Below are 12473 nucleotides of genomic sequence, written 5' to 3' on the forward strand. Positions count from 1 at the left end.
ATTTTTTTGGCATTACAACAGGGGAGACCTGATTGTTAATATAGAACAGCACCCAATTTCCTCTCAAAGTTCTAAAAATGACTTCTATCTCCCCTTAAGAATGACAATACCATCATCTCTAAAACCAAGTATGATTTCAAGCAATCACTGCCTATCCCAGGTGACTCCACGATAGCTATGGTATATGAAATTCTATCAAGTCCTATGTAAAAAATGCACACACTTTCTTTCCCTCATTCGCTAAAATGGTCAGCTAGATTCAGAAAGAAGAGAAAGAAAACTCAGCAATATTTTAGGGACAAGGAATCTAATCAGTATCCATTAATCAAGTCTATATCTACTTTGAACATAAGTATAACATTATATGCAGAAATAAAAAATAGCTTCACATATTATATATGAAGGATATAACTCTAAGGGTTTACTAAATTCCAAGGCTTGAACATATGTTGCTTCATTTAATCCCTCAGAGGATCTATTCTTCCTAAAGTGATGAGTCTAAACCATCTGTAATCAAACCATCTACCTTGCTAGTGATTTGTGTAGTATTGGGCTGATGATGAAATACTGGAAGCATAAAGAAATGTAAGAAAGGTGTGAGATAGGTTTTTTATGAGTGTTTTCTTAGTCCTAAGAGAAAGATACAGAAAGAGATGGCCTCCTTTTCTCTCATCTTAGATCTCGGCATAGCTAAGTTAGATTGATATCTGAAATGGCCCAAAGGTATCTTGTAACTAACTCTAAGAAAGCCAGACTGAGGGCAGTCACCCACAACAGTAACAAGGAAACAGATCCGGCTGACTTTTAAGCTGCTGACTCAACTACCAGACCCAGCCCTATTTCTGAACTTCATGTTTTAGAAGTTACATTTTCTTTCTGCTTAAGCCCATTGAAGTAAGCTATTCAGCTACTTTTTGGATACTAAGAGCATTTTAATTCATCCAGGTAGGTATTATTCTTATTTTTCAAATAAGAAAACTGAATTTCTCAAAGGTTAAGTCATTTGCCTAAGATACACTGTTTCCAAGTATTTAGTCAACATGTATTCCATGTGGTCTCTCACAAGTCTAGGCCTCTTCAATAAAACAGTACAGATATTCCTAGAAATGCCTGTTCCTGGAAATTCCAGGAAAGAGAGGCTAGAGTGTAGTAAAAACAACACTGGATCTGAAAAAAATTAGATTTGAAATTTTATTAACCATAAAACATCATGAATTCACTTAAGTTCTTTGAGTTTCATTTGCCTTAGTTGTAAAATGGGAAGAAAAATATCAGCTTTGCCCACCTTACAAGGTGCTTATAAGCTAATCACTAATAACATATACAAAAACCTTGTGTGAACTCTAAAATTTAAGGAACCGATTATTATTTCTACCCACTGAACAAATACTGTATATATCAAAATGTTCTCAGTAAGTCATGCTGCATATGAATTCAGCATAACTACTTTGTGTTTTTTTTTTTTTTTTTTTTAGATTAGGTTTAAAAAGTTGTAGAGATAAATTTGGCAGTGAACTTCCCATGGCCCTCCAAGTCATGGTCCATAATATTGCCTTGGGTCATTTCAGTTCAGTCTGTCACTTCAGAAACTCTGTGGGTTTTGTTTTTTGTGGGTTTTTTTTTTTTTTTAAGATGTAAGTCTAGGTTCTTGAGTCACAATATTTCCTTTGAAAGCTGGCTCTCCCAGCTTTGCTCTCTCACCTTCCTCTTTATCCCATAACAGCCCCTAAAATTCCCCAAGCAGCACTTATGACAGGTATCATTCCTGCTTGCTTTAACTTATATTTAAGTTTATATGGACCAGCTATGATAAAAGGCTTTTAATAACTGAAAGTCAAACTCCAAAAAATGCATTTTTCATAATTTGGATTATAGAAACTTACATAAAGAAAAGAATAGCGTTATAGCCATCTGTAAGAGCTTCAATGACCAAAAACAACTAAGGAAATAACAATGAATTTTATACTTAAATCAGCAGGATGTGTTCTTTCAAACCCTTCGCCCTATGTCCCAGATAAGATTCAGTATGTAAAGTTTGTTCTACAACATACTACAATTCTGCAAATTCTAAAAATCTAAACCATAAACTTCTTTCTTGTTTTGTATTTTCATCTTCTCAGTCCCAAGTAAACCTCTCAGAAAATAGACCTGCATTACAGTCTCCCTAAAAGCAAAAAAGTGCCCTGGGATAGCGCTCATACCAAATATTACAATGAATACACAAGAATAGTGTCTGACTTTCTCCCTGTGCTGTAAGTCAGGAACAGTCAACTCATGAAAGATATTAAAAAGGGGAACTTTGAGACTTCTATACGCCATTGTAAACACAACTGCATGGGGCTGTTTTTCCATCGAGTTGAAATTCTTATTCCTAAACTTTTCATGCTTAGTAAATGACTGTCCATTCAAGCCAGCAGAAAGTGATTCAGGCTGTGGGCACGGAAAGAAGCTTTAGGGACACACTGCCTGCCACTCACTGCTATCCCACCCAGGCACCTGACAAGTAAGAGCTCAGAGAATTTTGGCTCAAAAAGGGTAAAAAATAAATAAATAAATAAATAAATAAGACAGCTGAAAAACTCTCTGGAACCCAGGACTCAGGAAACGCAAAACCTGGAATAAGCCTGGCCAGCAGCCTAATAACCTCAGCAACGAAACTCTTGAGTCAGCACCTTGACAATGCACTTTTACTTCAGCTGTGACATAGCAAGAGATTACAGATGATTCCAACACACCATCGCAAATGAGTGGGAGTGGGTTGGATGGAAACAGTAAGAAATACTGAAGTGGCTTTACAAGTGTGAAGGCATGAAAAAACACTTTTAAAATAGGGGGGGAAATCTTCATAATGACCCTTACAACAAACGGATATAATGACAATATGACAATAATGGCAGGTTACAGACCTGTATTCTACAGTAGAAGTGACATTCTTATATTACTCAATATATCAGTGGGCGATACACCCAGATCAACCCCTGAGGCTCCTCCCATGAAAAGGCTTTGAGTTCTAACAGCTTTCCCTGTTCTTACTAGAAAATCAACCAACAGCTTAAAATGAAATCATACAAAGCCCGACAACTTCAATTTGACCTGAAGACTTAAAAGACAAAGCTCTTTTGAGAGCTAGTTAATGTTCTTCAGTTTAATAGGAACCATAGAAAAGGAATCAGAATTGGGAAGTATAGAAAGACAGAACAAAAACATAACCAGAAAAAAAACTGTGTTCCTTTTGACTGAACTTTATGTGACCTTGAAAGCTCTCAGTAGTCTAAATTGTTTGGTTTTTCAAACGGGGAAACACTTCTATTCCTCTGCATGAGGCACATGAACTTCATAAAAGATGTTTTCCATTTTAATTCACTGACCATGAAAATCAGACTTCCAAAGATCATCTATGCATTTCATTATCACCATTAAATCAAAGCATTTATACCAGCACAATGCATCTAAATATCAGATTCTAATGTTCCTACAATTAAGATTCTTCTTAAAGATTAAAGAAATCTTCTGTCTTCTTAAAGAAGAATTTATTCTTAAAGAAATCTTCTGGTAATAAAAAAGGTTGTATAGTTACATTTCTTTTATGACAGCAGGGGAAAAAAACTGGTTAAGGGAAACAGTAAAACTCTCTGTTGATTGCAATAAAAATTTATAATTCAAATTTAAAAGTCCAAACCAAATCTGTCCATGAAAATCCAGAAAGTCACTGTCCCCAAATTTTCTTCCCTGGTTATAATCCATTATCCCAATTTCAGTCCCTTGCTAAACTGGTAGGAGGACACAAGATTTTGAAATGTTAAGATTTCCGTTTCACAACTTAAAAAATGTTATGGCCATTACTAAGGAACGCCTGAACTAAGTCAATTGCCCTTTTTTTAAACTGAAGCATAGTTGATTTACAATGTTGTGTTAATTTCTGCTGTATAGCAAAGCAACTCAGTTATACAAATATACATATTCTTTTCTACTATGATTTATCATAGGCTATCAAATATAGTTCTCTGGGCTACATAGTAGGACCTTGTTTATCCATCCCACATAAAATAGCTTACATCTGTTTATTCCACCCTCCACATCCATCCCTTCCCCAGGCCCTCCCTGGGGGCAACCGCAAGTTAGCTCTCCAAGTGAGTCTGTTTTTGTTTTGGAAATAGGTTGATTTGTGTCATACTTTAGATTCCACATATAAGTGATATCATACGGTATTTGTCTCTTTCTGTAAGTCAACCTTCTTTAATATTTTTTTTTAGAATCAGAGACTAGTTGGGGGAACATTTCAGAAACTAAAACATACAGAAGAATAATATAAGCAACATTTTCTACCCACATACCCACCACTCAGCTTAAGAAATAAAATGTATTAAATATTCTTGCAGCCGCATGTGAAATATTCCATGATCCCTTTTTATTCCTTCCCTACTGGTAACTATGACACTGAATTGGGGATTTATGATGTACATTCATGCATCTATACTTTTACTAGATGTGTATGACTGGTTTCAAAGTTTCTATAAACAAAATCATACTCTATGTATCCTTCTGCCATGTGTTTCTTTGCAGTATATTCCTGTTGACTGATGTTTTTATTGTGGATCACACTTTCCTATCTTCACAAATCTAGTACTTTCTGATGGGGTAGTAGGCATTTTGGATGATACATCATAGAGTTTGGATTCTGTTATCTTCCTCTTAAGAGTATTGAGTTTTGTTCCAACAGGCACCTAAATTATTGTCAGTTCACCTTGTTTTTGTGGAGTCTTGGTTTGGGGTTTTATTAAAGTGGTTCTTAATTGGTTTTCCTCTTTGTTTTAGTACCCTTCCTTAGTCCTTGGGTGTGGTTTTGGACCTGAAGTCTTGGGCCTACTGGAGTTTCAGTGGAAAGCTCAAAGTGTTTATCAAGCCCCTCTAACTTGGTGAGATTCAAACCCCAAACTCTGTCTCTCCTACATTGCACGGCTGCTGAAATCTTGGTTCACCTCTAGCCTTCTAGCTCCTATTTTCTGTTGGACTCCTTTGAGTTTTACCACATGTGTGCAGACATCAGGGGTCAGCCAAGAATGGAAGGTGGCTTCTATGCATATTTTGGGCTCTCTCTGTGGCTCCTTCATGTAAGGGATCTATCATTCAATTTGCAGGCACTAGTCAAAGCTATGGTTTTTCCAATAGTCATGTATGAATGTGAGAGTTGGACTATAAAGAAAGCTGAGTGCCAAAGAACTGATGCTTTTGAACTGTGGTATTGGAGAAGACTCTTAAGAGTCCCTTGAACTGCAAGGAGATCCAACCAGTCCATCCTAAAGGAAACCAGTCCTAAATATTCATTGGAAAGACTGATGCTGAAGCTGAAACTCCAATACTTTGGCTACCTCATGTGAACAGCTGACTCATTTGAAAAGACCCTGATGCTGGGAAAGATTGAAGGCAGGAGAAGAAGGGGATGGACAGAGGATGAGATGGCTGGATGGCATCACCGACTCAATGGACATGAGTTTGAGTAAACTTTGGGAGTTGGTGATGGACAGGGAGGCCTGGCGTGCTGCAGTCCTTGGGGTCACAAAGAGTTGGATATGACTGAACAACTGAACTGATCTGAACTGGCAGCCTGAAACTAACTCCTTCAACCGGTAAGACTATGGTTTTCTTCTTGAGTTGTGTCTTCCTTAAGCCTGCAGATTTGAGAGCTCCCCCAAAGGAAAAAGCATGTATACGTGGATCTTATCTAATGCAGTACTCCTCATCTAAGAATCAAAAACTCTCCAGCTTCTGACTATCTTTAGTCACTCTTTGGTGCTTTCAAACTTTTTAAAAAGTGTTTTCCCAATGTTTATAACTGTTATTGGCAGGAAGGTCAGTGCCATAGGAGCTACTCCTTCCCAAAGAGTTGATGAGCAGATGCAAATTTTAATGGGCTCTAGTTTCCCCAATATCTTATGGTTTATGGTATTTTTAAGCCTTCTTTAAGATAATTTTTCCCTTTCCAAGTCATAAATCCATTTTGTGTATTTTATTATAAAATTTTTTCCAAATAAAATATTTTGATCTTTAATTCACTTGGATTTTATTTTTTTGTGTGTGGGTTAAACTAGGGATTCACTTTTATTTTTACAGTCAGGCAACAAATTTTTCCAGTATCATTCCTAAAGAGTCCATTCTTTCCACTCTGGCTCATGAAGCATAGCTGCAGGTTGCTCAGTGGCGTCCAACTCTTTGCAACCCCATGGACTGTAGCCTGCCAGCCTCCCCTGTTTATGGAATTCTCCAGGCAAAAATTCTGGTGTGGGGAGTCATTCCCTTCTCCAGGGGATCTTCCCATCCCAGGGATGAAACCTGGTCTCCTGCCCTCATGAAGCATATCATACCATAAATCTAGTCACAGGCACACAAACTGATATGTCTCAGGCTGTTTTCAGTTTGTTTCTTCCAGGCTCTGTCTCCCGTTTCAGTGTTTTATTTTTTTTAATTGTTTCAGTTTATTGGAGTATAATTACTGTACAATGTTGCTGTTAGTTTCTGCTGTAGGACAAAGTGAATCAGCTATTTATATACATATATCCCCTCCTTGTTGGAACTCTCTCCACTCTCCACCCCCATCCCACCCACCTCGGTCACCACAGAGCACCAAGCTGAGTTCCTTGTGCTATACATCAGGTTCCCACTGTGCTCAGTCATGTCCAACTCTTTGTGACCACATGGACTGCAGCACACCAGGCTCCTCTGTCCATGGGGATTCTCCAGGCAAGAATACTGCAGCAGGTTGCCATGTCCTCCTCCAGGACTATCTATTTTACAGATGGTAGCATATGTATGTCAATCCCAATCTCCCAATTTGTCTATGCTTGCACTCACACTGGGCTTCCCTGGTGACCCAGCTAGTAAAGAATCCACCTGCAATGTGGAAGACCTGGGTTCGAAATCTGGGTTGGGAAGATCCCCTGGAGAAGGGAAAGGCTATGCACTCCCGAATTCTGACCTGGAGAATTTCATGGATTGCACAGTCCATGGGGTCGCAGAGAGTCGGAGACAATTGAGTGACTTTCACTTCACTTACACTAATAATGTAATACCTTAATTGTTACACCGTTACAGTACGCCTAATCTGGGAGAGTAAATCCCTCCACCTCATTCTCCAAAATAGCCTTGCCCATTCTTGACCCTTTATTTTTTCAAACAAAGTTTAGAATCAATTTGTTGAATTTCATGAAAAGTCCTGCTGTAGAGAATTAACATCTTTAAATCAAGTCTTCTTGATTTATCAAGTCTTCTCATCCACATACTTGGTATATTTTTCCATTCATTCAGGTCTTATTTCATGTCTTTCTGTAAAATTTTATGAATTTTCCCCAATTATACTTTTATTGTATTTTACTTATGTCTTTTAAAAATTCTATTTTCTTGAACCATTATCTTTTCCTCCAATTTACCCCAATTTACTCTGCCTTGTTAAATGAATTTGATCAAAATTATTTGCTAAAGCTATAAATTCTAAGATTTATTTTATAATATACAATCTAACAAATGAAAACAATCATTTAATACTCATTTACAAATGATTTTTTTGTGTCATGGACTTACCAAATATCTTATCCTGTACACTTACCAAGAAGCTCCGTGGTCTCTACTTTCAGTGTCCATGAAATTCGAGTCCAAAAACATATCTTTGTAGATTCGACCAACGAGGCAATACATATCTGAAGCAACCTGCCCTTCATTTTGCACCAGAGGAATCATAATGTCAAGAGCTTTTGCTCTATCTCCAGGGAGGTTTCTCCTAAGGCAGAGAAAGGGAACATCACTGTTTCTGTACAGACTACAGAAGCAGTTTAGGCCAATCATCTTTTTTAAAAGTCTGTTTAAAACACTGATTCACATTAATAAGTTTGGCAGGATAAAAACAACAATTGTTTTGAAAGTCTTCTGCAACTCTTTTTTAGCCTACTGCATGTCTAATCATCTAAAAAGGATTTATTTAGAGCTGATGATTTATTTTTTGCTGATGTGATGATTTGTGCTTATCCATCCACAGTCATTCCAGTTTCCCTGTGGTCTCTGTGTGGGTTCAAGCTGACAGAGTCAGATTAAGAATGCAGCCTGTGGCCATGAATGGGACAGAGTCAAGGAATCCAAACAGGGGCAAAACCCTGATGCTGTAGGTTTCAGTGGCTTTTGCTCCAAAACACTGAGCAAACTAATTCATAGACAATACCAATAAAGCAACCTGAGTTGACCAATCAATCACCTAAGGAAGCCTCTTTATATAGCTCATTTTAAAACTGATGAGTACATACAGACTGTTCTCAAAGATAAAAATTCTCTTTAAAAGTTATTTATTGAACCTTGAAAACATTTATGCTAAATGAAAGAAGCCAGCCACAAAAAGACTATATATTGTACAATCTCATTGCATGAAACATCCAGAATAGGCAAATCTATGGAGACAGAATGAGATATCTGTGGTTGCCTAGGTCTGGATTTGGGAGGAATAGGAGAGTGTCCTACCCCCGTTGGAGCAGGACTGGGTGTGGGTGGTTTTGGGAAAGGTAATATAAATACTTTAAAACTCATGGTATTGATGGTCACACAACTCTGTTAATACATTAAAATCCATTGCATCATAAACTTTAAATAAAATTGTATGATGTATGAATTATATTTCAATAAAACTGTTACATAAAAGAGTTATTTCTATTCTCAATTACTATTTTAAATCTTTTTGTCCATGAAACTCCTTTTTACATTCTGTACTAAATGCCCTCAGTTTAGAATAATGCTCCATACAAATACATTTATCATTTCATTCTATCTTAGGAAAGACAGAGACAAAATATAGATAAAAGAAAATAGAAGAGGCTCTTAGGGACTTTCATTTTTCATTTCAAAATATAATATATTTCATTCCATCTTCCATTTCATCTTTCAAAAAAGGATTTATTTGAAAACCAGTTGGAAAAGATAATCTCTGGAGCTTTCATCTCTCTCTGCCAAATCTAAAGAAAACATGCTTAATAAATGGGGAGATAAAATTGACTTTCATGATCATATTGATAAAGGTAGCACATTGTAGAGCTTGGGCAGAAGAATAAAGGAAAGACACAATATCTGGTTGAAGAGCATGCTGACTTTTCTTTGGAGACAAAGGCAGGAGAACTGAGTGAGGCAGAATACAAGTGCCCGCATTGGCTTGCTCTGGGTCTAAGCCTGTGTTATGACATAACTACGAGCCTTGAAGAAAAGTCACTCAAGCACTTTAGTTCCCTCATTGGTAAAATAATTAAGACTTCACGGCAAATGAAAAATAGATGTGAGGCTCCCCTCTCTCTCTCTCTCTCTTTTTTTTTTTTTATCATTCTCTTCAACTGTAGTGATTACACACATATCCAACTCTCTACCATCGAAGAGAACAGCAAAACTAAGTTCTGGAGAGTTTAGTGCTTTAGGCCTCTCTATGGCCAGAGTAGGGATGGTCTTCCATGGTGACTCTGGGTAGAAAGTGGCATTGGGGTAGGTGTCAGTCATGATGCGGACAGAAAGCACAGAGGCAGGACTGGAAGCAGCACTGTTAGTCCTGATCCTAGAAAATTCATGGACACATGACCTAAAATGTGGTCCACAGAGTTTTGATTATATTAATAATCAGGTATATTCAGAACAATCTCAGTGAACATCTTCTCTGATTAGGAATATGTTCCCCTAGATATAACTATCCCTACTCTAGTTAGTTTTCATATAAATAACCACTTGGCGTTCAGTCTATTTAAAGACAATATCACATCCATGTAATTTTAAAAATCCCCCAAATATATTTAAATTGAAAATACAAACTTTGACAGAGAAGCAAAAGAATTTTAAGAATTTAGATATATAAACATGGAGGGTACTTCTTTTACTCACGAAAAGTGAGACAAAATCAGAATGAATGCTTCCTGTATTTTATATGGTTGAAGTAGAAATATTAACAATACATTATAATAGGAGTAGTTGCAAGGCTACATGAAAAACAAATCATGGAAAGAATATGCAGGTTAAAAAGTAATACATTAGGCACATTGTGGGGGGAACTTTTTCTTCTTACCTATTCAGTGCAAATGCATAATGAAATTTCACATGGTGATGGGAGGCCAAATCAAACGTTGGAAGCTTTTCTAAAGTCTCTACCAGCTTCACAATAGAATCATAGTCCTTTCAAACAGGAGAAGAATAACATAGAATTAAATCTTTGGGAGAAAGTCCTGACAATGAAATGCCTTTGAACAACCAGATGCCTGAAACCAAGAAGGGTATTAAAAAGGAACTAGAAACCATGAAATACCTTAAAGAATCTAGAACCAAGAAGAAACTGTTCATTTGCTTGCCTGAATAAGGGTTTTAGATTATATAGATAAAACACTGGAAATATTGAATTACCATCTCTGACCTACAAAACAATAAACTCTCTAGCATGGTAATATTACATTTTCTCAGTACAGGTGGTTTACTTCTCCCTGGAGCTAGATTCCCTGTATGCAGGATGTTGTCAATTACTTTCAGGGAGACAATTTCCAAGATATCAAGAACATGGAGCAACTGATAGAACTTCTGTTATAAATAACAAAAATATTTGGATTCAACATTAGAAGGCTCTCCAGCCATGGGATCTTAAGTGCCACTCATCTCCCTGTATGTGAATCTCTGCTATCCACATGAAGCTTTACTCAAGCCTGAATGGGTAGGAATAGGAAACCACAAGTCACTTAAATTTTACTGTAAAAATCCAACAGCAAATCCCCAACTCAGAGAGGATTTCATTCTTCTTGTGTGTGTTGTATTAAGCTGCTTCAGTCATGTCCAACTCTTTGCCACCCCATGGACTGTAGACCGCCAGGCTCCTCTGTCAATGGGATTCTCCAGGCAAGAATCCTGGAGTGAGTTTCCATTTCCTCTTCCAGGGGATCTTCCTGACCCAAGGATCGAACCCACGTCTCTTATGTCTCCTACATGCGCAGGTGGCTTCTCTACCACTAGCCCCATGATTCTTCTTAGCGTAATTTAAAAAATTTTAAGACTTCCCAATAAAATAATATGTCACGTTTGTGTTTTACATTACTTATTTTTAAAGTTATTTTTATAACTAATCAATTGCACATTTCTCACTTTTGGCTAGTTAGATCCAGCACTATCAATTCCAAGCAACACAATTCCAGGAGTAAGAGATATATCTGGAAAGCTCTAAAAATGTCTGTTTTTTGCTAAAACAAAGATTTCACTTAGTGACAGGCAGGTGTGCCTGAGGCTAGCGGAGCAGAACAGCTGTCTGTGGATTAGCTATGCATATGCAAATTTTTCTTTCTGTTCTTTTGCAGGAAAAAGGCAGCCCTTTACCGTACAAGACTTTCATAATCACTGATGGTTAACTTATATGAGTCTGTTTCATTTATCATAAAATCTCTGGATGGAAAGCTTAGGAGAGTCAATAAAAAATTACATGTAGTAACATGAGTGACTTATTAGCTAACTGAAACTGGATATTAACACTCCCTTATTCCTCCAACATGATACACAACCAAGACTTGATTTAGAGCATCTTCTCACCTGGATATCTCTATATGAAAGTAACAGATTTATGACAATATCTGCTGTCAAGACTTCAATATTATCCACTCGCTGTCGAATTCTTGCCAGTTCAGCTGCCAATTCTTTGCCAGTATATAAGTTACGAGCTTTCCTGATATCGTTGAGTATAGACTCCCGGATATACTGGCTGGTGGAAAAACACACATTTTTAAGAGTCGATACTAGAAAGTATTTCAATGAAAAGCAGTGACCTTGTAAGGAAATAAATGACACCTTTCAGACAATTAAGATGTACAGAACGAACACCTCATCTAGCTGATATTATTAAAACGTTGGGGCATCTGAATATTTTACTCCAGGAAGAATGAAAGGTAAAGATACTCCACGTTAATGAGTTGTCCGAGGGCCTGCAGTATTCCAGTTAAAATGCTAAAACTTTATTTTTCATTTTCCTGTCTTGAGTAGGAGCTGTTCTAAATAAATCTAGGTGTGCCCATGATTCGAACATAATATAACATGTACCTTCTGATCCAGCATCATCATTTATCAGCATAAATGACTCCTCTTAACTAAAATATAATAATGCTTTCAACAATTTTTAGAGAGTTCTTGTCCTCACACTAAAAGTCCCTGGACATTTTTTCAGATAATGTTTCTGTACTTATATGGAATATATTTTTAGCTCTAACATTACTATAACACAGATAGCAGTCTTTCTTTTTTCTGATTTCAAGTTGTTCTCCTCTGAATAAAGTGGACAAAATTCAAAAGGTAGACTATGCTACACCTATTTTATCCACTTAAAGGGCACTATATATATATTTACCTAGTTCTTGACTGAGTATTATATGTAAGAAACATCTGATAAGGTGCACAAATACAGCAAGTCCCCTACATACAAATGAGTTCTGTTCCGAGAGCGC

The 12473-nt window shown here is 37.0% G+C and overlaps 1 protein-coding gene across 1 annotated transcript in view; it reads right to left on the reverse strand.

The window, feature by feature from the left end:
- Positions 1 to 12473, reverse strand: part of MAP3K5 (mitogen-activated protein kinase kinase kinase 5) — a 212502-nt gene that overhangs the window by 120062 nt on the left and 79967 nt on the right. Inside the window, exons 5-7 of the mRNA XM_061130296.1 lie at positions 11569 to 11737; positions 10073 to 10179; positions 7601 to 7771 (exon numbers count right to left, since the gene is read on the reverse strand). Coding sequence (XP_060986279.1) covers positions 7601 to 7771; positions 10073 to 10179; positions 11569 to 11737 — 447 coding nt within the window. The remainder of the gene's footprint in view (positions 1 to 7600; positions 7772 to 10072; positions 10180 to 11568; positions 11738 to 12473) is intronic.

This window comes from Dama dama, chromosome 26 (genome assembly GCF_033118175.1).
Source record: "Dama dama isolate Ldn47 chromosome 26, ASM3311817v1, whole genome shotgun sequence".
Classification (NCBI taxonomy): domain Eukaryota; kingdom Metazoa; phylum Chordata; class Mammalia; order Artiodactyla; family Cervidae; genus Dama; species Dama dama.